The sequence below is a fragment of the Muscardinus avellanarius genome, assembly GCF_963383645.1.
Source record: "Muscardinus avellanarius genome assembly, chromosome: 6".
Lineage (NCBI taxonomy): Eukaryota > Metazoa > Chordata > Mammalia > Rodentia > Gliridae > Muscardinus > Muscardinus avellanarius.
In genome coordinates this window covers 109539842-109565801 of record NC_137791.1, presented here as the reverse complement: position 1 = coordinate 109565801, position 25960 = coordinate 109539842, and the positions used below count along the sequence as shown (strand labels likewise).

At 34.3% G+C, this 25960-nt stretch overlaps 1 protein-coding gene across 1 annotated transcript in view; it reads right to left on the bottom strand.

Annotated features, from left to right (window-relative positions):
- ARAP2 (ArfGAP with RhoGAP domain, ankyrin repeat and PH domain 2) overlaps window positions 1-25960 on the bottom strand; it is a gene marked incomplete at both ends in the record, with an annotated part of 179420 nt that overhangs the window by 25515 nt on the left and 127945 nt on the right. Inside the window, 7 exons of the mRNA XM_080698069.1 lie at window positions 6885-7013; window positions 10323-10440; window positions 14036-14110; window positions 16261-16329; window positions 17892-18039; window positions 21825-21930; window positions 25009-25221. Of these exons, the coding sequence (XP_080554195.1) occupies window positions 6885-7013; window positions 10323-10440; window positions 14036-14110; window positions 16261-16329; window positions 17892-18039; window positions 21825-21930; window positions 25009-25221 (858 nt within the window). The remainder of the gene's footprint in view (window positions 1-6884; window positions 7014-10322; window positions 10441-14035; window positions 14111-16260; window positions 16330-17891; window positions 18040-21824; window positions 21931-25008; window positions 25222-25960) is intronic.

The window sequence follows — 25960 nt, the reverse complement described above, 5'->3', positions numbered from 1 at the left end:
GAAGTACAAGTAGTATCTCATAATATCTCATTTAGAAATGTGAAAATTATAGTTCACAGTGCTATCTGACAAGTTTAAAAGTAGCCATCATAGAATTAGAATTCAGATCTCATAATATCCATGAGAATTCTGTCTTCTACATTAGGATAAGGAAAACATAGAATGTTATCCCCTGTAATAAGAGACATTCAGTATTAGATGTCCGTGATCTAGATGAAGTGTTTTTCTGAATGTGAAAGCTTTCTGTAAACACGCTGGCTTATAGTAGTCATTGACTGTATGCTTATGACTTGGTATTTAAAAAGGCTTCATGCACTTTTTGTACTTCTGGGTACAGATAATGCTTAACAATCTTTTAAATTTTTTTTTCTAAAGTAGATTCCTTCTTGTATAAAACAAAAAGCTAATAAAACTTACCAATTGGTTTTTCACTATGGAATTATACTATCAGAAAAAGGATATTCATAGTCTATAATGAATACCAAAGACTATCATAAATTTCCAAGAAAATGCTTTCACTTGATGTGGGCTAGGTCTTACCTTCAACCTTTTATACCTCTTTGAATTTAAGATTTGATGGGGAGTGGAAAGTGAATAATTTTAGTTTGACTGTGATGTATGGACTTGTATTACTTGCCTGAAATTCTTTTTTTTCCCCCCTTAAGTCCACTGATAGTGAAGGGCTTCGCTTTCCAGGTCTGGACTTACCAAAAAGCTTTACATTTTTAAGTATTATAGTACAAATTTAATTCAAAAAACATCTGTCATATGCAGCAACATAAGTTTAAAAATACATAGAGATCTATATTTGAGTTACAATTTATATGATTAAATTATTTCTTCATTTAAATCATTAAAATTTAACTCTCAATTATATTCTATTGGGGTAATTTTAAAGACACTAGTGATTAAAATAAAACTTTAGCAACATAAATTATTTATTTTTGAGCTTAAAACACTAAACTCATGGCTTACTTGAGACAGAGATATTGAAATTTAATATAAAAAGTCATGATAACAAAAGGTGGTCAAATAAGAATAGCTATGACAAAGTCTAAAGAGCAACCGAAATGAAGTTTTATTATCCCTATCTCAATGTCTCAGCTTTTAATTCATAGAGTAGAAATGAAGTTTGAGAACTATTATCTTTATTTTCAAGTTAATTAACTTCTCATTATAATAATGGCAGTGGCATAAAATGTCTCTGAGGAATAAAATGCTGCTTCTGAAAAACACAGAATTGATTTTTAAGTAGAGGCAAAGCACAATTCTTCAACTCCCATATACTTCTATAAAAGCAAAGTATGCTATCTCATTACCCAAAGTGAATGAGCAGAAATTAAATGCTGGATGATTCCAAAATCTATTCCTACTTATGATGTCTACATTTTAAGTGGTTCAGATAAAATGAGAGAATTGAAGAACGTAAAGCCCCAAAACTACTGCAAATACTTAAATGAAAACATTCTTTATTTAGAAAGTAACGAGTGCATTATACCAAACAGAAGTATATGCTAGTAATTCGTCCCATAAAAGTCAGAAAAATATCAAAGAATTAATGAAAGATAACACATATATTTGTATCTATACAGAGTTATAGATATAAGAATAGGGGCACAGAGAGTAAAATTTGTGGCAACTAAATGAGGTCGGGGACAGACTGCAAAGGATGCTCCAGTGACTCCTTTATGTCTGTTTTATTTTTGTTTGTTAGTTTGTTTGTTTGTTTGGGTGTTAGGGTTTGAGTTCAGGGACTCCTGCACACTGAGCATGCACTCTACAGCTAAGCTACATCCACAGCCCAAATTCTCTGTTAGAACAAGATGCTAACACATTAGCTATTTGTTATTTAGAGAAAAATGTAGTGCATCTCACTAACTTTGTCTTCAAACTACTTTTTTTGTACCTGTCCCATAACATTGAAAAAAAAAAATTCTTGAGAATAAAATAAATGTTTAACATCACTTGTCTTCTGCTTTGAAGAATTATTTCTAAAATGATTCTAGTTTTTCTCCTAACATACTGCCAAAGAAATAACATTTACTTTCATTATTTCCTTTTACAGTCCATAATTTTTAAGAGTAGTGGTTCCTGGGTGCTGCAAGAAAGAACCACGGAAAGGAAATTATGACTTAGAGAAATGATTATAAAAAAGAGATTACAGCCGGGCGTGGTGGCACCCCCGCGCTTGGGAGGCTGAGACAGGAGGATCGCACAGGTTCGAAGCCAGCCTCAGCTACTTAGTGAGGCCTTCAGCAACTTAGTGAGACCCTGTTTCCAAATAAAATATATAAAAGGTCTGGGAGTATAGCCCAGAAGTAGAAAGCCTCTGGGTTCCACTCCCAGTACCACCACCACCAAAAAAAAAAAAAAAAAAAAAAAAGAGAGAGAGAGAGATTACACTAACACTTTTATAAAGGGACAATCCCAAACTGGGCATGGTAGTGCAAAAATGTAATTCCAGCACTTTGGAGGCTGAGGCAGGAAGATTGCAAGTTCAAGTCCAGTGCACAATAATTTAGTGAGATCCCATTTCAAAATTAAAAATAAAAAAGGCTGGGGGTATAGCTCAAAGGTAGAATGTGGGAGTAGTAGTAGTGGGAGAAGAAGTAGAAGAAACAGTCCTAAATTCAAACAAATACAAAACCAACCATAAAGAAAAATATTATTTTGCTTTGCTTTGACAATCTGAATAAAAATCAAACTCTAATTAAAAACATTCATGAGCTGGGCGTGGTGGTGCATGCTTTTCATCTTAGTATTTGGGAAGCTTAAACAGGAGGATCACAGGTTTGTAGCCAGCCTCTGCTACTTACTGAGGCCCTCTGTGACCTAGTGAGATCCTGTTTTAAAATAGAGAATAACAAATTGGGCTGGGGAGGGTAGCTCAAAGGCGGGATGCCCCTGAGTTTCATCTCCAGCACCACAAAAAATTATGAAAAATATATTGGACAGAAAATTAAATTATTTTATTCCTATTTTTGCTTAAAAATGGTAACTACTAATAGGAAATGGTTCCATGAACATATCACCTTTGGTATTACTCTAATATCTCTTTCTTTTTTCTTTTTTGTGGGTCTGGGGATGGAACCCAGGGGCATTCGACCTCTGAGCAGCTACACCCCCTTCCCTATTTTTTTATTCTTTATTTTGAAACCAGGTCTCACTGAGTTGTAGAGGGCCTCATTAAGTAGCTGAGGCTGTCCACAAACTGCAATCCTCTGGTCTCAGCCTCCCAAATGCTGGAATTATAAGAGTGCACCACCATGCCCAGATTCATTTTCTCTGTCTGTCTGTCTGTCTGTCTCTCTCTCTCTCTCCCTCTCTCTCTCTCTTGCATAAAGACCCAATTTCTTGAAAGAACTACCAGACAGTATAATAACAAATAGGTGCATATTAGATCCTGCTAAATAAGATATGGACAATTCACAAGAGTTTATATTTTCTGCTCAACTAGAGGACATAAAGAGATAAAAGGGTAACACAACTTTACTGACACTCCAGAGAATGTTTCATCCAAATGTCTGAAAATATCAGTTAAGCCTGTCACTTTTAGTCCAGTTTTTACGCAACATGCTTAATCTAGACCTCATAGACTTGATGTTTTCCCAACAAAAGGACTAATGCACTTCACATCAAGACAATGCAACGAATATATTAACACCCAATCTTATTACCCAGTTTGTGTAAAGTCAATGTACAGCTTGCCACTGTATAGCTTCTTCTTGACTTAAACAACTTAAAGATTTTACTCCATGTGATTGATATAAATCAGATTGTTTTGTACAATCCTGTTTTTCACCCAAAGATTAATAGCACTCAATGCTATCCTAGGGCTAGGATATACAGAAAACCCTACACTCATAAAACCCTACATACACAAAACCTTTTTTTCTATCAGAAGTTTCTAAGTCTTATTTATCATACATTTTTATTCACATAACCAGACCACTAACATTCAAATAACAGCTAAGGTATTATATGAAGGTATAAATTTCAAACATTTTGTGATGTGCAAAAATAGAAATTTTTCTTTCTTTCTTTCTTTCTTTCTTTCTTTCTTTCTTTCTTTCTTTCTTTCTTTCTTTCTTTTTTAACAATTTTTTATTGAACATAAATAGTATACATTTAAACTATATTTGGTGCCCTCTCCCCCCCGTCCCTGTTTTCCCTTCCCCCCTCCCACCAACAACAAAAAAAAATAGAAATATTTTAAGCTAGGCGTGGTGGCACACTCTTGTAATCCCTGCCCTTGGGAGGCGGAGACAGGAGGATCAACAAGGTTCAAAGCCAGCCACTTCCTCTGGCTTAAGAGACCCTGTTTCCAAATAAAAATATAAAAATAGGTCTGGGAGTGTAGCCCGGAGGTAGAAGGGCTTCCAGGAACCCCAGTACCACCAAAACAAAACAAAACAAAAAAAAGAAATATTTTAGAATATTAGAAAAATATCACTGAAACGATAAAATTAGGAGGAAAAGTTATCTTATATTACAAAATATGGGAAGTGATAATATTGACAGGACATGGTTTGTAAGCTCAATTTTATTCTTTCCTCCATCCCTTTCTTCCTTTTTTCCTTCCTTTTGTTGGATATAAAGATTTCTCAGGCCCATAAACATGCTAGGCAAGTGCTGTACCCAGTAAGTTACACACCCAGCTCAGTAAACTTTTTCTTATGCTTTTTCTTTATTCAAATATTAAAATAAATTTTGAGGACTAGAAGAGATCTTACAGAGCTCTCAATGGGCACCATTGTATTCTGAGGTTGATGATGCCTTATAGAGAGCCGTCTTGTGTGTTTTTTTTTTTTTTCAGAATCTTTAGAATGTTTAGAAGAATCCACTAAATATAGAGTCTTGTATTTCCCAACCCACCTCCAGTTGTGAAGTCAGACATGTCTACAGACTGCTAAATGTCCTGAGCCAGCAAAAGCATTTCTAATGAGAACCTCTGCTCTATGAGATCCACTCCAATGACTTCAGACATCCTCTACTGCAATCATTAGAGAGGAACAGGGAGGGTGTGGCTCAAGGTCAGTGGTATCAGAATCAAAAAATTTAAAATAAGATCAAGGTCTCTAAAAAGCTAAGTTTCTACAGCAAAAAGAATAATACTTATTTTTTGTATTTCGATGTTCATAAGAACAGGGTGCATTTTCTAAAAATACTTTCATGTGACCATAAATACAAAGGACAGTATTATGATATCAGAAATTCATTACAATAGCTTGGGTAGAGTTAGGAATTCACGTGACTCATTTAGCCCTTATACTGTGACTCTTGACTATGATAAAATCTCATCATGCTGAGTAGGTTACAACATTTTAGAACTGCACCACCATCCCTCACCCCTTAAATTTTGTTTTAAAAATAATTAGGTGGCAGACGAATCTGTTATCAGAACCAATAACTATAATTTTGATCAAGTTACTTAACTTCTCTCATCTTTCCTTTCCTCTTTTGTAAAATTCACATAAAAATATAAAGGTCAGGAAATTTTTTAATGTTTATTTTTATGCTTTTATGGTTGTGTTGTAGTCTCACATCATAACGCAGTTCATAGTTACAGTGGCACTCATGCACACGGCACTTGGTGAGCTTCTCCTGGCTCCCTCCTACTCCCCACTTTCCCATACAAGATAATCAGATTGACAGGGGTATTCTCCTATATATACATGATGCCAATGAAAATGGGAGCCTTGGTGTCTACAAAGCTTGGCTAATAATATGTGATTAAGGCTACTGTTATTATTACTTATGTAGGTTATGGAAAACTTTCTACTAAAAACTTGGATTCTTAGTTTTTGAGGTTGACATATATATATAAGCCTGGCTGGAATCTTTTTCAGGTTGTCAGTTGATGACATAGGAATGGTAGGCTGAAAAATAAAGTTTTCTGATGTATATTCACAGACTATCTTATATGGTTCGCCTATGCTAGCTAACTTCTTTTTAAACGGTACAATGTGTCCCTCCACCTCAATGCATAACAAGTGATATTGCTGGAAATGTTTTATTTGTATTTGTTTTCCAGTGTCACTGCAAAAAAAGAAGTGACATTTACAATGAGCACTCGATACTGGAGCCATATTACTTGAACTTCTTGAATGGCCAGAAATTTTTCAAATCTAATAATAAATAAAGAAGAAGTCTCCATGTGAGATGTACATTCATAAACATATCAAAATCAATCACTTAGCCACACATATGAAGGAGAGAGGGAGGAGAGAAAGGGGTAGGAAGTGGGGAAGGGCTAAATGAATGATGTGTGCGTGTATGCCTCTACTATCTTGTACCCAATAAGATATATGACTGCAATGCACCAATTATAAAAAAAGAAAAAGAGACAACAACATCAACTTTAAAATTGGAAAATATAGCCGGGCGTGGTGGTGCACACTTGTAATCCCAGCATTTGGGAGGGTGAGACGGGAGGATCGCGGTTCGCAGACAGCCTCAGCTACTTAGTAAGGCCCTTCGCAACTCAGTGAGACCATGTTTCAAAATAAAGAATAAAAAATTGGGCAGGGGGTGTAGCTTGGAGGTCAAATGCCTCTGGGTTCCAGCCCCAGACCCGCAAAAAAAAAAAAAAAAAAAATTGGAAAATATATAGGCATAAATACAGCAAACAACTCCTAAAAACATGAATCATTCATCCCCCAATTTTAACTTTGTACCATAAAATTGAACAACTGTTACCACATGGATACATGCTAGGGAAATTTCCTTCTTTCCATATATTCTTCTTCTCTACAATACCATGTAATAAGATTCTGTGTGTAGCTATTCATTTTTTTATTTTCAATACCACTTGTGCCACTATAATTACCCCTTAATCACTTGAACTGTCCATCATCCTTACAATGTAAAGCAATGGCACCTACCTCTGTAGTGTTTAATTGTGTCAATGGTTAAGAATTTCTTCACCACCAGATAAGCAGAGCCGGGTTCAGCTAGTGAACTCCACCGAAGCACCTGCTCCAACACATTTTCTGTGTAGTGAAGGGGGCGCTCTGCAAACATAAGAGCCAAATTGAACTGAAGGTAAATATAGGAAGAAAATGTTTACTTTAATATTATAAATGTTAAAAATCCTTTTGAAAGATTCATAGGAAACAATATGCATAATCCTATCTTAGTTACACAATAATAGTACTAATATTATAAGAGACTCCAATACCTAGAACATTATTAAGCTCATGGTGAAATTTACTGTATAAGTTAATCTGTGCAGAAACACTTGTTTGTTATGTAACCATTTAAAAAATCATAATTACTTTCCTTTAGATAATTAATGATTTTCTTATAATTGAAATTAGAAATATTTAATTATAAAACTAATTATAGAAGAAGCATTCCCTTTACATTTGATATAATTCTTTATTCTATTACATGTAAACTCTGAGAAATTATTGGTCCCATTAATAGCTGTCATTTTTAATTTTTTAAATTCTTTATCAAAATTATTTGCTGGTTTTTAAAAGTTTTTATTTGTGCATTGTAGTCATACATTTTAATGGTATCCACCATGGTAGACATACACATACACATCACCCAATTAGCCCTTACCCAATTCCCGCCCCATGCCCTCCCCCCCCCTTTTCATCCTTGGCTTAGTGATTGACTTTGATATGTTTGTTAAAGTACATCATTTACATTAGAAATCACAATGATATACCAGATATCATATATACTGCATATTTTATATCAGTTATCACCTTAAATTCCCACAATAATTCTCTTTAGTACATATAATTCTTACCATTCATATTTTACACATAAGAAAACTAATCATCATAGAATTTCAACTCTTTGTTTAAATTTACATAACTGGTTAAGGTGAGGAACAAAAAACTTGAACCTAAATCTATCTGACTTTAAATTCTCAAATCTAAACTATTACATTTAATTTTATTTTATTCAATTATAGGAACCTCGCCGTACTGGTTTATCATATGGGATTTTGGGGAAAAAAGTGTCAACCTGCTAGGATATTTTTTTGTAGATTTAAAAAGGTTGCCTAAGCTAAGCAAATAACATCAGTTCACAATTTCCCCTTCATTTCTGCATCCTTTCTGAGAAGATGGTAAGGAAATAATGTCACAATGGTTTCAACATTCTGCAGGCAAAAAGACTGATGGTAGAGCAGTTGACTTGACAAAGCAAGGCTATTCTTAAATAGAATAGTGTGTGACATGAAATAAAAACGTACTCTCCTTTATTGCAAGATTAAACAAGTAATGAGACTTCTTAAATATCAGAACATTTATATTAAAAAGGGGCATTACTATACACCATTTCAAATATATGCAATAGTGATAGAACTAAAGAGTTCTTCATGCAATTAAATATATCACAGCAGATATCCATGCTTAATAAATGGGCATGTAATTATTTTTGGTTACAAAAATTAAGTATATTTTTCTGGTCAATATCACAGTATAGTATGAAATACTTCAGAAGAATGAAAACCTTGAAGACACTGGTTCCTAATAAAGAAGAAAGCTGAAAAGATGGGATGAAAAGACTGTCAAGTGCTATCAGTACAAATGGCATTAATTTTCAAATTAAGAAAGAGATAACAAGAGAAAAATTATTGATTTATCAAATATTGTTGGAATATAAATTCCTAGGTATAAACAAATATTAATTTATAATTATATTTGCAACCATGTGTCATGATAGGTTATACAGTGCATCAAGTCACCTGGCATGAGAGCATTGCTACGAAATTACTCTGTTGTATGCTATTTACAGAGTGAAAATTGTTTAAAAAAATTCAGTGTATTTTGAGAAGAACAGGTTATGGATGCGGTTCTTCAGCTGGGTAAAACAAAATGTTATCAATTCTGTGTTAAAATCTTGTCCAAAGAACTTGGCCTTTTGTAAAATAGAGAGCTAATTCATTTCCATCTAAAATAATAACTGTTGCCCTTATACTTTTGGTAGTAATGGCACAGGGTTTCCAGAGAAAATTATGGCTTTCCCAATAATGAAACTTCCAAAAACCCAAATCTGCATCAAACTTGATGTAGAGCTGTGAGAGGCTTTCTCTGTCAAATCCACATAATCAGAGGGTAATAGTACTTTATGTGTCAGTAAGGAAAAGAGGTGGAAGAATCCTGATTAAAATGAACAGGTCTAAATAAATGATATGTGCACATATGCCTCTACTATCTTGTACCCCATTAAGATGCATGAGTACAATGCACCAATAATAAAAATATCAAGCCAGGCATGGTGGCACAAGCTTGTAATCCCAGCATTTGGGAGGCTGAGACAGGAAGATTATGCAGGTTCAAAGCCAGCCTCAGCTACTTAGTGAGGCCCTTTGCAACTCAGTGAGACCCTGTTTCAAATAAACAATAAAAAATAAAGCAGGGGGTGTAGCTCAGAGGTAGAATGTCTCTGAGTTCCATCCACAGACCCTCTCCCCCGAAAATCAACATGGACTAATGAAAGGCAAAGTACTTAATAATCCCATTTCATTCTAATGCTGATTACAATACTACTAGTAATACACCATGGGGGTATTTCAACATTGAATTTTAATTTTTATCTTGAGCTTATAGGTGGCAAGGATTTCCTTTTGGCAGTTTGACAAGCTATAGTTGAAAGTGTTCCAAGACCTTAGTAGATATCATCCAGACAGATAGTGAAGGTACAAAGACATTGTACGTCTTGTTTTCTTCATTTTTTCCCTGACTGTCTTTAAAACCAAATAGTATCATTAGAATGTTAAGCTTATTCAGTACTTGACTACTAGAGTAGTCAAGGTATTTTAAAAAGTCTCTTTACCCTTCAAGGTATTTTTGGAATGACAAATGATAACATTTATGATACAGTAAAGACAGGAAAATGAAAAAGTCCAAAGAGATGCTTTTGCTAAGCTGAAAGGAAATCTACTATTTTAGAATAATAAATAATCTTTTAAATAAGCACTCCTTGTTCTTGTTAAATAAGTGGCATAGAGGAATGGGGTGGATGGTGATTGTGACATTTAGAATATCGTTATAAATCAGGTTACTTGTCCTTATAAAACAAGACTTTATCTCATCAGGCAACAACGGAAATGTCTAATGCTTTATACTACATTTTCATAGTCAATAAAGTAATCTAATTATTTGCATGAGTAAAATCATTGGAAGGAAACCTCAAATGGTGACAACATATAGCAAGACATGCACTGGGGGAGAAGGGGATTCATAATGAGATGCTAATCTTTAGAAAAACATAAAATGCTTGTAATGAGTTGTCACTTCGAAAGAGTATTTCTCCATGCTAGAAGGGATTTAAGAATCCTTTGCATAAAAGTAACTTACCAAGTTCTTCATTTTCAATGACTTCAAATGTGGCCCAAATATCGCCTTTTGTGGGAATGATATTTTTTATTGCTAATATATCATTAGTTAATTCTTCTGCTTCCATCACAGGAGATATCTATAAGAAAAAACATATTTCGTCAAAGATTTTTCAGACACAGGAGCAGCTTTATGCTAGGGCAATAATATTCCTCCATCAAGACTCTTCCTAGTAATAGTTAATTTTCTAAGAATGTTCAGCTCTTCTCCATAAACCATAATGCATTTTAATGTAAATGCAAAGGAATACTACAATATAAATATAATCAGGAAGAATTACTTTTCTTACTTAGCAACTACATTGCTCAGAAGGGAAAAATACATAGTCAAAAATGAAGACTTTTAGCAGACAACAAATCCAACAGCCTTGTAGGAGTAAAACTTATCACTTGTCAGATCCCTAATCAAGAGTGCAGAGTGATTTGGTTTATTATACACAGTTCACTGAGCGCTGCCTGCAATGCCAAGAAGCCCCAGGGTTTTGGTAGTGTGTGGTGTGCCCTTCCATGCCAAGTGACAGATGGTGAGAGATACCATAGTATGCTGGAGCCAGAACTTTAGGGTATAGGGCAAAGTCTGCAGCACCAGCTTGAGGCCCAGCTCCATAAGAGTCCCAAAGCCGGAGGCACCGCATAAACACACCACCTCTTCAGGGACCTTTAGGATTTCTGATTTATTTCTTTACTTTTGGTTTTGCCAATCTTAACTGCATACTGGCCAGAAGCAAGATGACCTTCTTCAGTTAAAATTTTATTATAAAGTTAAACAAATAAATGATATTTTAAGCATTAGAATATAGTAACTGCAACTTACTCTGCATGTTTGAGTAAGAGTGCAGCTTTAAAACATTTTTTAGAGCCGGGTGTGGTGGCTCATGGTTGTAATCCTCTCGCTTGGGAGGCTGAGACAGGAGGATCGCACAGGTTCGAAACCAGCCTCAGCTACTTAGTGAGGCTCTCAGCAACTTAGTGAGACCCTGTTTCCAAATAAGATATAAAATAGGTCTGGGAGTATAGCCCGGAGGTAGAAAGCATCTGGGTTCCACCCCCAGTACCACAAAAAAAAAAATTTTTTAGAAAAGAAATGTGCTCATTTTTATTTTTCCTGATTTTTTATTATTCATAAACCTATATATTGTTGGTACCTAAATAAACAAAACACTTCACTATAGTTAACTCACATTGTTTACTGCTTATATGTCATGGAATTTAGGGCTTGCTTTTTGGGATATAATAATTATACAATGAGGTCCACTCTACCATTTTGAAAAGCTCATTAAATACAAAGTTTTTAAAAAAGTGGCATCTAGGAAAAGTAGAACACTTCAAGAAATAGACATAGTAGATTAATCACTTTAATGATGTTCTTGCTTTGTATTGATCTAAAACTTTTAAAAGGTGTACAGACCTTTATTAAATAAATAATTACTGAAAAACCAAACATATGAAATAGACAGCAGGGAGTGCCTCAGTTTGAAACTAGAAGACAGAAACCCCATGTATGCCCTATTCCAGGAGAGAACTAAAGCCCCTCTTAAAACCACCTAGAACTCTGTGCTTAGGAAATCATTTCTCTACAGAATGCACAGGTAAGTATAAGTAACTTGGTGTGGAGTATGATGGCTGGGCTTGTATTACGGCCTTTTTATCTTTTAATTTCAAGTTAGCATTTGTATACACTGGGGATATCATTTGCCGCGTTTCCTCCATGGACTGAGGTAATAGCCAGCTGAGATAAATGTAAATAAATGAATTTGAAAAGTGTAAGCAATAAGGCAAATGTTACTGATTATTTTTGTTCTATTTATTTTTAGAGCATTTGGAGGTTTTTTTTTATGGCTGAAACTGTGTAGTCTGTGTTCTAAATACACTTAAGATCATGTCAGAACTTCATTCAATTGTAGTAATTGATGTTATAGATTTTGTTATAATTCAGATATAGAATGCCTTCTAGAAAAGTTCATGAATTGGCACTGCAAAAATGGTTCAGAGGTGAAATAATTGAACGGTGAGGGTTCTAATCTCATTAGTGGATAAATCCATTGGTGGATTAATAATTTAAATGGATTTACTGGGTGGCTGCATAGGCAGGTGGGGTGTAGCTGGAGGAGGTGGGCCACTGGGGTGTGGTCTTGTGGATGAAACATGTCCACGGGCCCCTCTTCTCCATCTCTCTGCTTATGGTATCTGTGATGTGAAAGCAGCGTGACCTGCACACTGCCACTGTCATTTGTACTTTGGAGCCAGCTCTATGAACTAAAACCTCTGAAACCAGGAGCCCCAATGAATCTTTCTTTCCCTAAGTTGTGCTGTCAGGCATCTACATCATGCTGGCGAGATTGCTGACTGAAACAGATTTATAAGTGAAATGAAATGAAAATGTGATGCTAAAGGATTTATGTATAAGTAAAGTCATATGTTTTGAATAGCTTTTTTAGCATTAGTAATAGATGTACAGTGATTAACCTGTACTAGTTTTTCATATCCATTATAAAAATCACATATTTAGCATATGAACTATGATGTGGCCAAAGACTGGCAAGGCAAATGCCTAAGGCATTTTATCATGGTGCCTATAATTGTCATATTTCAGCTCTATTTTCTAAGTAAGATAGTTAGTGCCATAGAATCATAGTATATAACTATTCGAGATATCCAAATGAATAATTAAAATTTATTGAATATAACTAAAGTCCATAAATATCTAATGTGGCTGTTTAACCTTGGATTTAAGAAAGATAAAAAGCTGACATTGAATTTAAGTTACATAGCAGAATGCTATTCCTCATATGGAAAAAGTAGTCTTACCAAATAAGAACATGAAACATCACTATTAGTATCCCTAAGGGAGACTAATTACTGGATATGGTAGCATAAGAAATACCTATTTGTTTGTTTGTTTGTTTGTTTGTTTTTGGTGGTACTGGGGTTCCTGGAAGCCCTTCTACCTTCAAGCTACACTTCCAGGCCTATTTTATATTTTTATTTGGAAACAGGGTCTCTTAAGCCAGCAAGGCTGGCTTTGAACCTGCGCGATCCTCCTGTCTCCGCCTCCCAAGCACGGGGATTACAGGCGTGCGCCACCACGCCCAGCAGAAATACCTATTTTTAATTCAGCAAATATAATCAGTATCCTCAAAGAAGAAAAGAGCTATTCAATAGTCAAGTAAATTGGAAGAGTACATGCTAAATTATAGGAAACAAGGGTGGGAGATTAATAGTATCAATAATATACTAGCACAGTAGGATTAGCTATTGATTAAATTATATTGAAAATTTTTCCAAGTGTTTTACATGTATTAGCTTAGTCAATGCTCGTGTCAATGATTTAAATATTAAAATTTCCCTCATTTTATAAGTGAGAAGATTAAGGCTGAAGCCCTTTTAATCACTGGCTTAGTGTTCAGAAGTTGAGAAGTTGAGCTCAGGTTGTTTTCCAGAACCTGCAGAAAACCCTAACTCTAACCTAAAGCACAGAAAATGTTTTATCTCCAAATTACTAAAACATAAAATTCCAAGATGACATTGGTATAAAAATTAATTTTGTCATCAGTCATTGTTTGAACTGGAGAGGTAACATAAAATATAAGAAATATTGGAAAATTCAAAATATGTAAGCTATGTCACACTTGTGATTTCCAACAACACTCTTTTATGTCTTTCTTTAGGACTCACCCGAATTATAATACTACAATCAGGTTCCTTCCTTTCTACATAAACTTCAATCAACAGATCTCCAGCCTGGGAAACCTAGAAAAGGTGATGTGAAGATAGTGCATATAAATAGGAGAAACAACCATGCATGTGCTATTTAAGACAACTATCCAATCCTAATCTTGTTTTGCACGGTTTTACAACAATGAGCTACCTCAATTCTTTCCACAAGCATGATGTGCTTATTTCAATCTATGTTTAAGGACAAGGAATCTACGCAATGTTAAAATCAGTAATAAGACGAGGTGATTTTTAAAAATATTTTCCTCAAGAGGTTAGTGTTTTCAAATACCTTTATATTTTACTGAAACTACAACTCTGTAATAGAAATGAGCTGCTTTTGATGATAGAATTTTCTGGATAAATATAGTAGAAGTGAAAATGAGTCATATGCAAGACAAATGAGGATGCTAATTTTTCAAAAAGATAACACATTGAAACATTGAAACTGGAGGATAAATAAGATCAGAGTGTATTGCTACTACAAATACAGAAAGCAAAATCTTTAGTAAAAACATAAATTTAATAAATAAATGAAAGCAAAATAATAGAATAAAGCAGACAATAGGGTTAGTTTTCATTTTAATTATTTGTGGCCAAGCAGTAAATAGCAGTTTTTCAGGTCATTATATCTCAGAATACAGACTAAATGAAGAAGAAACAAGTCAAAAAATGAAAACGCATGAGATACATAAAGCAGACTGATAAAATAAAATAAAGAGAATTAAAAAGAATCAAATGAATCTATGAATAAATTTTAGTAGCTTTTGTTCAGAAATTCATTAGGTTTCATTTAAGTTCCATAATCATTAACAAATATTATCCATCACACAATATTTTAAAATGATAATGAAGAAATAATTACTCAGAAGTTAAATTTGCCTCCACATACAATTTAATGCATTTATTTGTGAGGAAAACATTAAAAATGTACTTTGAAGGAACATTTCTAAATTATTCTGTCTGTATAGGCTTTCTATGCCTATTTCCATTTTTTCTTTCTCACATTGGATGGTATTGCAAGAATTCTAGAAAGCAAAAGCTAGAGTTGGCATTTTTTGCTTTTCACTATGTTTGCAAAAACAATTCTTCAGGAAAATCACATTTTAAAAATTGGAAAAAAAAAAGGCACAAAGTAATCAGAGTGAAAACATAATGAAAAATGCCTAGGGAATCAAAAGAGGAGTAAGACATACACTGTCAGAAAAATACTCCAGAGAATTTGAATGGATTATAGAAAAATTCAAACAATAGAAGTATTATTCCAAACTTTAACATTTCCCTTTTCTAATTATTATATTATACAGATGACTGTTTTCTTATTTTACTTATACAAAATTTGAAAGCACTCAAGATTTATTTCTTCATTGGAATATGAAAAAAGATAAGAAATTTTAAAAAAAATCTATGATTTATCTAATAACAACATAGATAATTTTGCCAAAGATGTCTCAATGGGGTCTCTAATTAGTAGCACATATTTCAGAACTGAAACAAATATAGTTTAATAAAGAAGCATTTGCCTCACTATCTGAATATAACTATAAACAGAGTACATGTGACCCATTTTTATTATTTACATTGGAACCCTGAGTCCAGTATAATTCCTGGTTACTAGAAGATGCCTAATGATCAGCTTTAAGAACTTCCACTGAATATTCAACAGACAAGGTAAGGTACCTTTGGAAAGCAAGAAGCAAATCTGATGTAATATGACTAAGGAAAGCAAGACAGGATTTAAGAAAGTCAACTTAAGACAAAAATTAGCAGGTGTTACATAGATCACATTAGAAAGTCTGTCATGAATATAGTCGTCTGAGAGTATGCAGAGCAGAAGCATATAAGAATAATTTATATTTTTTAAAACCATGATGGAAAAATCATTATGCTATCTGAATTTGTAATTTATTCTGGTATTTCTTTGGCTTTAAATGCTTCCTTTCAGATCCACTGGCACTTTCAAAAATGTCTTTAAAAAAATCTTGACAAGAAAACTGATTTCCCCTTTATTTTTAAACATCTTTTACACGTACTTATCAAGTTGCAGAATTATGCCATTTTTTCTCAAGCTTCTTTATCCCCATTACTTCTACTTTGCTTCATAATACAAACAACAAATATCTTTGCTTACAATAGAAGTTTTTAGTTTTGTTTAATTCTTTAGTGATCTAACTATTACTACTCACTTGAGTGTCTTTCCACTTGGTAATAAAGCTATTTTCTATGTCCATTTGTTTGACTTGATCTTCTTTAACCTGTTTAAAATATAATTTGGGACATTCTAATAATGTAGAATATAAGAAGCGATGGTACTCATCCTCATATAATTCTTCAGGAACTTAAACACCAGCAAGTTAAAAATGAGAATGGCCATCTTAATCAGCACGAGCCCAAAGAGCTGGGGCAGAAATAAAGCCAATAAGACACAGTCTTATAAAGTTCATAACATGCTTTGATGATATTTCTTTAGGCTGCCGATTCCACCCATGGAAGGTCTACCACTGATGAGATTTAATAAGCAAAAGGGCCTAATGAATGGTTTCTGAAAGTTCTCATAGATAAGAGAGAACTCTCATTTCTCAAACTAAAATGGTCATTAAAAGTGCTTATTAAGTCTCTAACACATAGGTAAAGTTGAGTTTAATAGAAATATAACCATTCAATTTCCATCGATGCATTGGTAAAAATATTGGAATATAAGGAGAGCATGTAAAGCCATACAATATTTTCCTAATTTTTTTCAACATTAGATTATTGCAAAGAAATTGCCATTGATCAAAAACAGTGGACACATAGGAAGAAATAGAGAGGAGATCAGAGAGGAAAGAAAATACAAAAATTCTGGTACCCTTTCCTCTATGACTTAAAGTAAAATGTGTTACTTTGTTTGCTTAAAATAGACCCTTTTCCTTTGCTAAGGAATCTTGTGATAAGTTATTATAATATGAATATAAGAACTCCTAACCCTTTAGGATTTCACTTGATATACCCATATACTCCTTATACTCAGAAAACAGAAAAGTCTTACAAATACAACTTAATAGAATGAAGAGTTCTATATAACAAAACTAGGATATGATTAGTTTCATAATGGAACTTGAATTGGACCTTTGGCCCATACCCACGATACTGAAATGATGCATGGGTTTATTTTCTCTATTTTTATTTTTTGAACTACTAAAGTATTCTAATTTTAGCAGTTTACTGATTAAATAGAAATTTTGTAAAATAACAAATGGAAAAGCCAAATAATTAAAATACCAATAATTTAGTAAAACCATGGAATAATATATGACAATATTTCAGAATATTTTATTTTTTATTTGGAACATAATTAAAACAACAAAAAGTAAATCAAAACCTATAATGCTCTAAGTTGTGTGATTTAACAGTCTGGTGTTTATTACTAAATTTGTTAAATTCATAACTTCACACCTCTAAGTAGACATACTAATGCACACACATACTCAGCTTGGTGTTTATTACTGAATTTGTTAAATTCTTAGCTTCACACCTCTAAATAGACATACTTAATGCATAGATACACTGAGAAGACAAAAAACACTAATATAACCCTATAAATAGTTCTATCCTGTTCAACAGACACCTGATGGTAAACAAGCCTTAAAAGCAACAAAAATTAAATTAATGGCTATAGCTGAGAAATCTAGTTATACTGGAAAATTTAAAGAAACATCAGCATCCTACATTTTTCCTATTTCATGAAGACCAACTAATAATATCCTATAGTAGGTACCTTTCTTTGCAAACAGTAACATCAAAACCACGTTAACAAAGACAGATATAAAATATTTACCTCAAATATTTCAACATAATGATTAATTAGGTCCTCAACTACATTTACTTCTTCACTTGTTTGTCCCTTAGTTTGAAACAAGCAGGATGAAAAGACCAAGGCCAAATTATGGGAGTTCATATGATTGATTTCTGAACACTTCTGAACCCTGTTTGAGAGAGAGATAACGCTCATTATAACACACTTTTACTTAAAAATTTCATAGAACTATAAGCCAAAATATTCAAATTTTGAAAACACACACACACACACACACACACACACACACACACACACACTGAAGCTTAGTATAAAAGGTACAATAGTGATTTAAAGAAAAGTGCATGGTTCTTTCTTCCAAGTAATTTATATTTTACTGTAATTAATAAGGGGAAAATAACTACTACTAAAGACGAGATCAGCACAAATCACAAAGGAGTATTTGATGTTGAATTAGATGATGACCATATCCAGACAGTTTCAGACAGGGAAACCACTCAATACCAGAGCATAAAAGTGTGCACATAAAATAGTATAAAGCTTTGGGACTGCAGCATAAAGGAAAGAAGAACAAGACTAGAAGGTAAGCAGGAAAAATGACAATATAAGTGGATTGTTAGGCATGTAGTAAAGAATTCCAAATCCAGGTTCGAAGCCAAGCTAAATTTTTAAGAAAGCGCATGTCAGAGAAGAGAACACCTGACATCATGACTACAGTTATTCAAAATAGGATATATTCCATCTCAAAATGCAAACTCTTAAAATTACAAGCACACTTTTATTTGCTGTAACAAAGAATGTCGTATAAAAATGAGTAGATCTGAAGTGATATCAACTTCTCAGTAGACCGCAACCTTGGAATCTTCCAATGATTATTAAAAGTATTGAAATATAAAATAGAAGTTCAAAGTGGTTAATGATAAAGCATATGCAGCCATCCTCCCAGGCAAAGAAAAGTTACATTGATATAGACACAGTGGTTGAGAACTGCCACTGGAAGTATCTACTCATGGTCTCTGCTCGCTGGCTACATTTAGCTGCTACTCCAGCTGCTTTTTCAATCATATTTGGGAAATTTAAAAATGCATACCAAAGGAAAAGAGTAAACCCCATTAAAGGAACATATCAGGACTAAGCTAGGTGTTCCTGTCTATAGAGAATATAGATGCTAGCAGGTATAAGAAAAAGCAAAAATGATAGTAATATACATGATAATGTAAGAAATCCATAAGAAGATGCAAAATCACATAGCAGAGACAGGTAGAGCAAGTACAATCATCATATACGATTTACAAGATGCAAAAGGAGCTGGAATTTAATAAAGGAGAATGTAACAACGGTAGATATCCTTCTCAAAACCACTTCTGTACTTTTATCACACCAGACTGCAAATGTCCAGAAAATGTATCTTCCTGTCTGCCTCTGTTACTAGAATCTGGTTGTCATCTCACAGCCAGAAACTCTTGCTTTAATCACAGTGTGGTACATAGTAAATATCTGGAGAATGAAGCTAAGTGGATGTTACTGATGGCAGAAGTGATCTTCTATCTCAGATGGGGATTGAGTTAAATGCTCTAACAACCTGACTTAATCCAAATAGTTCTCCTAAACTTTTTGTGACACTATCAAATATCCCTACCTTTCTTCAGACTTGTATCATTCCCCTTTGGCACTATTCGCTTCTCTTTTCCTTGGTTTTTAATTTAATTGTTTGTTTGTTTGTTTGTTTGTTTATTGCGTTGCTGGGGTTCCTGGGAACCCTTCTTCCTCCGGGCTACACTCCCAGACCTAATTTTTTATATTTTTATTTGGAAACAGGGTCTCTTAAGCCAGTGCAGCTGGCTTCAAACCTGCGCGATCCTCCTGTCTCTGCCTCCCAAGCGCGGGGATTACAAGCGGGCGCCACCACGCCCGGTTTATCCTTGGTTTTAATAATTGCCAAAATTTCTGAAATAAAATGGTAAGAATATAAAATTTATTTTTCTTCCATTACTTTTTGGCTCCAGATGTAGGCCCCAAGTGTTCTATAATAAGCCTGCTCAGTCTGTTTCTTCTTCTCATTTAGGTCTTTTTATCAGAAGCCCAAGGAAATGTTTGCTTGATTAGTTTGTGTGCTTCCTCCCAACCAATCATATCACAAGCAGAAATATATTCACGGGGCTACTATTCTAAGACAGACTTGAACATTCACTTCTTATCACTTAAAGGAATAAAATTCAAATATTGTTCATCACCTACAAAACCTTTTACAACCTCCTTCCAGCCAACTATAAACAGTCTTATCTCCTAGCATTCTTACATTCCAGAAGATATCCTTCACATATTTCTCATGCTTATGTTTTTTTTTTTTTTTTTTTTACAGAGTCTTGCTATGTTGCTCAGGCTGGTCAACAAGTGGGTGGTCTTGAGCTCTTGGGCTCAAGAGATAACTCCTGTTTCAACTTCCTAATTGGATAGAATTATAGGTACAAACCATGGACTCAGCTCTGTACTTATCATTTTTTCATACCTAGTTCAAATGTCTCCTTGAATTTGAAGCATATAAACATTCCCTGAACCTCAACACACAATGAACCACTCATTCTGTATAATTCCATGCTGTGTGCTAAAATTCTCTATATTAAAATGATTCCTAATATCTCATAAACTATATTTGTATGATACAATTAGAAAATCATTTTTAGGCAGGCATGGTGGCCCATTTTTGTAATCCCAGCATTTGGAAGGCTGAAAGAGGATTGTGGTTCACAGACAGTCTCAGCAAACTTAGTGAGGCCCTTTGTGAGAACTTGTTTCAAAATAAGGAATAAAAAATAGGGCTGGAAGTGTCACTTGAGGTAGAATGACCCTAGGTTCTATCCCTAGTACTAAAAAAAAGAAAAAAAAAAAAGAAAAAAATCAGTTTTACAGACTGGAGATGAAGCTCTGTGGTAGAGACCTGCCTAACATGAAAAATGGTCAGCACACATGTGTGCATGCCCCTACACAACAATAGAGCTCATATGCATGAAACCAGTGTCAGGGAAAAATTTATAAAGAAGAAAAGGACATGTTATGATGGAAGATTTTTAAATCTAGACTCTTAATAGAATTCAGCTTTATATAAATTTATTCAAGAAAAACTGCATTCATACAGGGAGAGACAATATTTCCTTAAGCTAAATTAACACTTACTACACTGTTTGTACTAATTCTTGGTGAGATCAAACCAACTTTTAATTTTAACTTAAAGGGTTGTTTTCAAACATCCTCATTCTTCAGAATTTTCAAATTACCATTATATTCCTCATCTCCTTCTAAATGCAGACGGACCTATATACCCTGACATTAAAAATATTCTGACTTTTAAAGGTTTACCATCTGATCAACAGTCTGATACCAAACTATCTAGGGTCACATTATATAAACTGGTAATGAAGAAATGAGAGTTTATAAAGAATTCACCGCAAGAAAATATTGTACTCGCAGACAGATGCTTGTTATAGAATTCTGGTCTCTTAACATGTAAGAAGTTGTTCAATCTGTCTATAATTCTATGCTGTGTGCTCCAAAATTCTCTCTATTAAATTCTCTAAATTAAATTTTCCATTTTAAAGTGTGTCCCCACATCTCATAGGTAGAGATAGGATTATATAATGCGGATTCTATTTGTATGGTATAAGAAAATAATCCCTTCTTCCTCGAACTTCTACTCAAATGAGTGTTAAAATTCTTGTTTATGTACTAGATGCATTTAGAAATGCTACATATGATTACTTCTGATTCATTAAAAAATTCTCCAATGCTATTTAACTGTAAATGTGACTTATAGCAAAGAAGGCAAAAGTAATCATTCTTATGATACAGTGAAAGATTCACAGTCTCATGAAGAAAGTTAGCCACACAATTTTAAAAAGTAACCACTTATTGAGTGCCATGATTGAAATGTCTAGAAAAGTTCATGAATCCACTCACCTGTAAAGGTGTTCAATGATAGCTGCCAGTGTTGCTCGGTTGACCCCTGGAAGACTACGTATAAATGTTCCATACCTTTTAGTTCTTTCCTTGTCTTCTTGCGTATCTGAAAAGGGAAAACATCTCTGTGTTTAAATTAACAACAAACATTGTAAATTTGTCCTTCATCAATACTTAAAAATAAGAGTTAAAAGTGTGGTATAGTAAGTGATACAATCAGGTTTCAGTAGAAAAACATTCTAACTTCTAAAGGAATTACCTGTAATTCTGGAAAAGCTGATATTTATATAAATATCCCATGGCTCTCTGCTGTATTTTTTTTTTCTTTATTGGGGATGGAACCCAGGGGCATTCTACCTCTGAGCTACACCCCCAGCCCTATTCTTTTATTCTGTATTTTGAAACAGGATCTCACTGAGTTGCAAAGCGCCTTACGAAGTAGCTGAGGCTGGCCGTGAACCGTGATCCTATTGTCTCAACCTCCCAAATGCGAAGATTACAAGTGTGTGCCACCATGCATGTCTTGTGCTACATTCTTTTTTTTTTTTTTTTTTTTTTTGGTGGTACTGGGGGTGGAACCCAGAGGCTTTCTACCTCTGGGCTATACTCCCAGACCTTTTTTATATTTTATTTGGAAACAGGGTCTCACTAGGTTGCTGAGAGCCTCACCAAATAGCTGAGGCTGGCTTCGAACCCGTGCGATCCTCCTGTCTCAGCCTCCCAAGCGCAGGGATTTCAAGCGTGCGCCACCACGCCCGGCTTTGTGCTACATTCTTATACAATTCTTTATTTTAAAGTATTTTATACTTCAAAATAAAACACTTTTAAAACAGAAAGATGGAAGAATTATATTTTTAACTACTACTTTATGGACTACTGAAATTTAACTTAACCGGAATAGATTTCATTAATTACTCAAACGAGTGCAAATTGCAAAGCTACACCAAGAATATTTTAACTCTAGCTATAAAGAAGATTTATTACCCACATTTAAAAGATGACACTTCTGTTCTTTTTTTTCCTTATAAAATCATAAAGCTCTTCCCAAAGCTATGAACCAACCCAGAGCTATGACCTGCGTTACCTCTCTGATCTATATAAAGGACCTTTTCCGAGCTCTGCTCCTTTTAACTCTTTGGAAGAGATGAGAGGACAATCATGTAAGTCACACACAGGCCTTAATGCTATGATCTAGACTTAGAGCATGATGACCTTCTGCCTTTCTGTGAACAGAAATGAACTGTTCTATGAAGAGGAAGATGGAAAGGAATTGCCCTATACCCACTTAACCTTGAAGTCAAATCCCTGGAGAAACTAGAGGCAGGAACCCCAAAGTTCTTGACTCTAGATGATGTATAGTGGTGGTTCAGTCTAACCTATTAGCTGACACAGAAAATACAGATCATTCTTCAAATAAATGGCAAAATTCAGGAAAGATTTCAGGTCATTTAGAAAATACTATGTGCAATTAAACTAGCTCAGAATTCAGATACTTTAAGTGTTCTAAGAAAAACACATCATACATCATATAAACAATGGCATGCCACTGTAAGGTATTCTTGCCCTCAGGTGCACAAGACATGAAAGAGTTCCCCGAGGTCACCCAGAGAGCTGTGGTTCATCCTTGTTGGATGCAACATCAGGCACTTCTGAAGTGTCTCTCTGAGCTATATTGGATCTAAATGCAAAAGCCTCAGAGGCCATTCAACCCAGGATTCAAAGCATTTTATGAGCAAATTCTCTTAAAAAACTCACCTCCAAATAAAAGGGGAACACATTTCTTTCTGACATATACCTATCACCAGCCAACTACCTCCTCCTGGAGCACTGACAATAGTAAAGGCTTCTGTATCATTTGACAATTTCAGCAAAGACTCATTTGCTATGTATTTTTGACAACTGATTTTATAATATAAATTGTAAATTCATGTTTTTAAATCATAATAAAATTATCTTAAAACAAAAAAGAGTGTTTTAAGGGAACTGGGCTTAAAGAGATACATTTACCTTGTTACGTGGTTTATATCTCAGAAAAATAGACAATCAACTCTTCTTGTAATAAACTAACCCTAACAATTTGAGAAATACTTGGAGGCAAATAATAAGAGGCAAATAATATAATACCTACTGAGTAGCAATATTACTCTCTTTTTGCAGACATAAGGGTCATTCTTAAGATAACTTGCAAACTACACGTATTTTATGATATAATTTAAAAATTAATTTCTTCAAAATATTAGTTATAATTTAGATTGAACAAAGAAATCAATATAAAACTTGAATCAACTTAAATGTATAAGAAACAAATTTGTAATTACAGTATAAATCAAAGCTAAATTTTTGTCTTCTTTTGTTTTGTTTTGAAACAGGGTCTTACTGAGTTGTGTAGGGCCTCACTAAGTAGCCGAGGCTATCTGCAAACTGTGTTCCTCCAATCTTTGCCTCCCTATTCCTGGGATTACAAGCGTGTGCCACCACACCTGGCAAATCAAGCTAAATTAAAAAAAAAAGACTGAAATATTATATTTTGGAAATGTTACAGATAATATGAGAAAAGCTTTTAGTTCACTTAGAAAAATAAACATGTTACATGTGTATAAATCATATTGTGAAAAACACTATAATACAAAAATGAAAATATAAAGATGAGATTAACGACAATGTTTACATTTAAAAGTGTTTATTGTGCCGGGCGTGGTCGTGCACACTTGTAATCCCTGCACTTGGGAGGCGGAGACAGGAGGATCAGGCAGGTTCGTAGCCAGCCTCGCTGGCTTAGGAGACCCTGTTTCCAAATTTAAATATATATAAAAACAGGTCTGAGAGTGTAGCCCAGAGGTAAAAGGGTTTACAGGAACCCCAGTACCACCAAAAAAAAAGTCTCTTTATTGTGTTTTTTCCACAAAAAAAGTAGCTTAAAATCAATGCATGTTAAAAAGGTTTGAGTGAAATTTTTATGACTCAATGATTTAAAAATCTACTTTTCTAGGGTCATTTCTAAAGTTCTTTCAGTATAACAAGGCTGCTTTACTGTATGATATGAAAGGGAAAAAGCAGAAAGAGTAAAAAAATATTGTTCTGGATGCTAAACACTTATGATAGTTTTCAGGTCATCAAAGACTAAAAGTAAATTTAAATATTAAAGAAGGCAAATATTTATTATGGTCGATTTCATATGTCTTACCTAATGCAGAGATCCAATATGGATACAGCTCCTTTGTAAGCAGTGCATCATCAATGTCAGAGAGGAAGCTCTTCAACACGCCTGTCACATCTTCAAGCTGATGCTTCCCAGCCCTCAATTTAAAGCTTCTTGCATCCTTTTTGAAACTCTCCAGGAGTTCACTTATGCGCAAAGGATCACCATTCTTCTGATAGATATATTTGCAACCTAAGCCTTTGTTTAAAAAAATGATATGAAAAAAGTCTAAATTTAAAATGTACTTTGATATCTTAAAAACATTTTCAAATGTTCTCTTGCCTCAAAACCCTTCTCCACTTAAGTCTCCATTCTGACAAAAATGAGGCCGTTGGGGGTAAATTTCGTCAACCTTTCACCCCCGTGTTTGTGTGCTGATTTCTTTCTGTGCCCATCTCCTCTTTCTTTCCAGTGAACAGCAGGGTCACTTCTTTCTCAACATTACTGATTCATTAAGTGCCTCATATAAATAAAATCAGCATTGCTTAGTAGGTGCAGTGGTGATACAATGACACCAGTGCAAAAGCCTCCCCTAGTGCCCCTCTCCTTGTTCCTTTCAAAACCCAGGAAAGTTTCCTCTTTATCCTTTTTCTACTGTCTTGCATTCCCATAAACTGTTTTGTTACACAATCTTGCTTCTGTTGTGATTTCTTACTCTGTTGAGCACAGTTCATCAGTGATGTCCTTTATCGTACATGCTTTTCAGTTTTTAATTAATGGGAACTTTTTGTAGAACTGAACATGGCAAAAGATCCATTAAATTGTTAAAATTATTTTAACCCGTGACTTTCTTAGTCATGAGGTCTTTCTTTCTTTTCCCTCCCTAGTGTTTCCTCTTCCAGCCTTTGATTCATTCTATTTGTCTAGTCTTTGCTGATCATTCCAGAAATCGTCCATTCTTTTCTCTTCTTGACCCACCCTCCACTCCCAGAAAGAC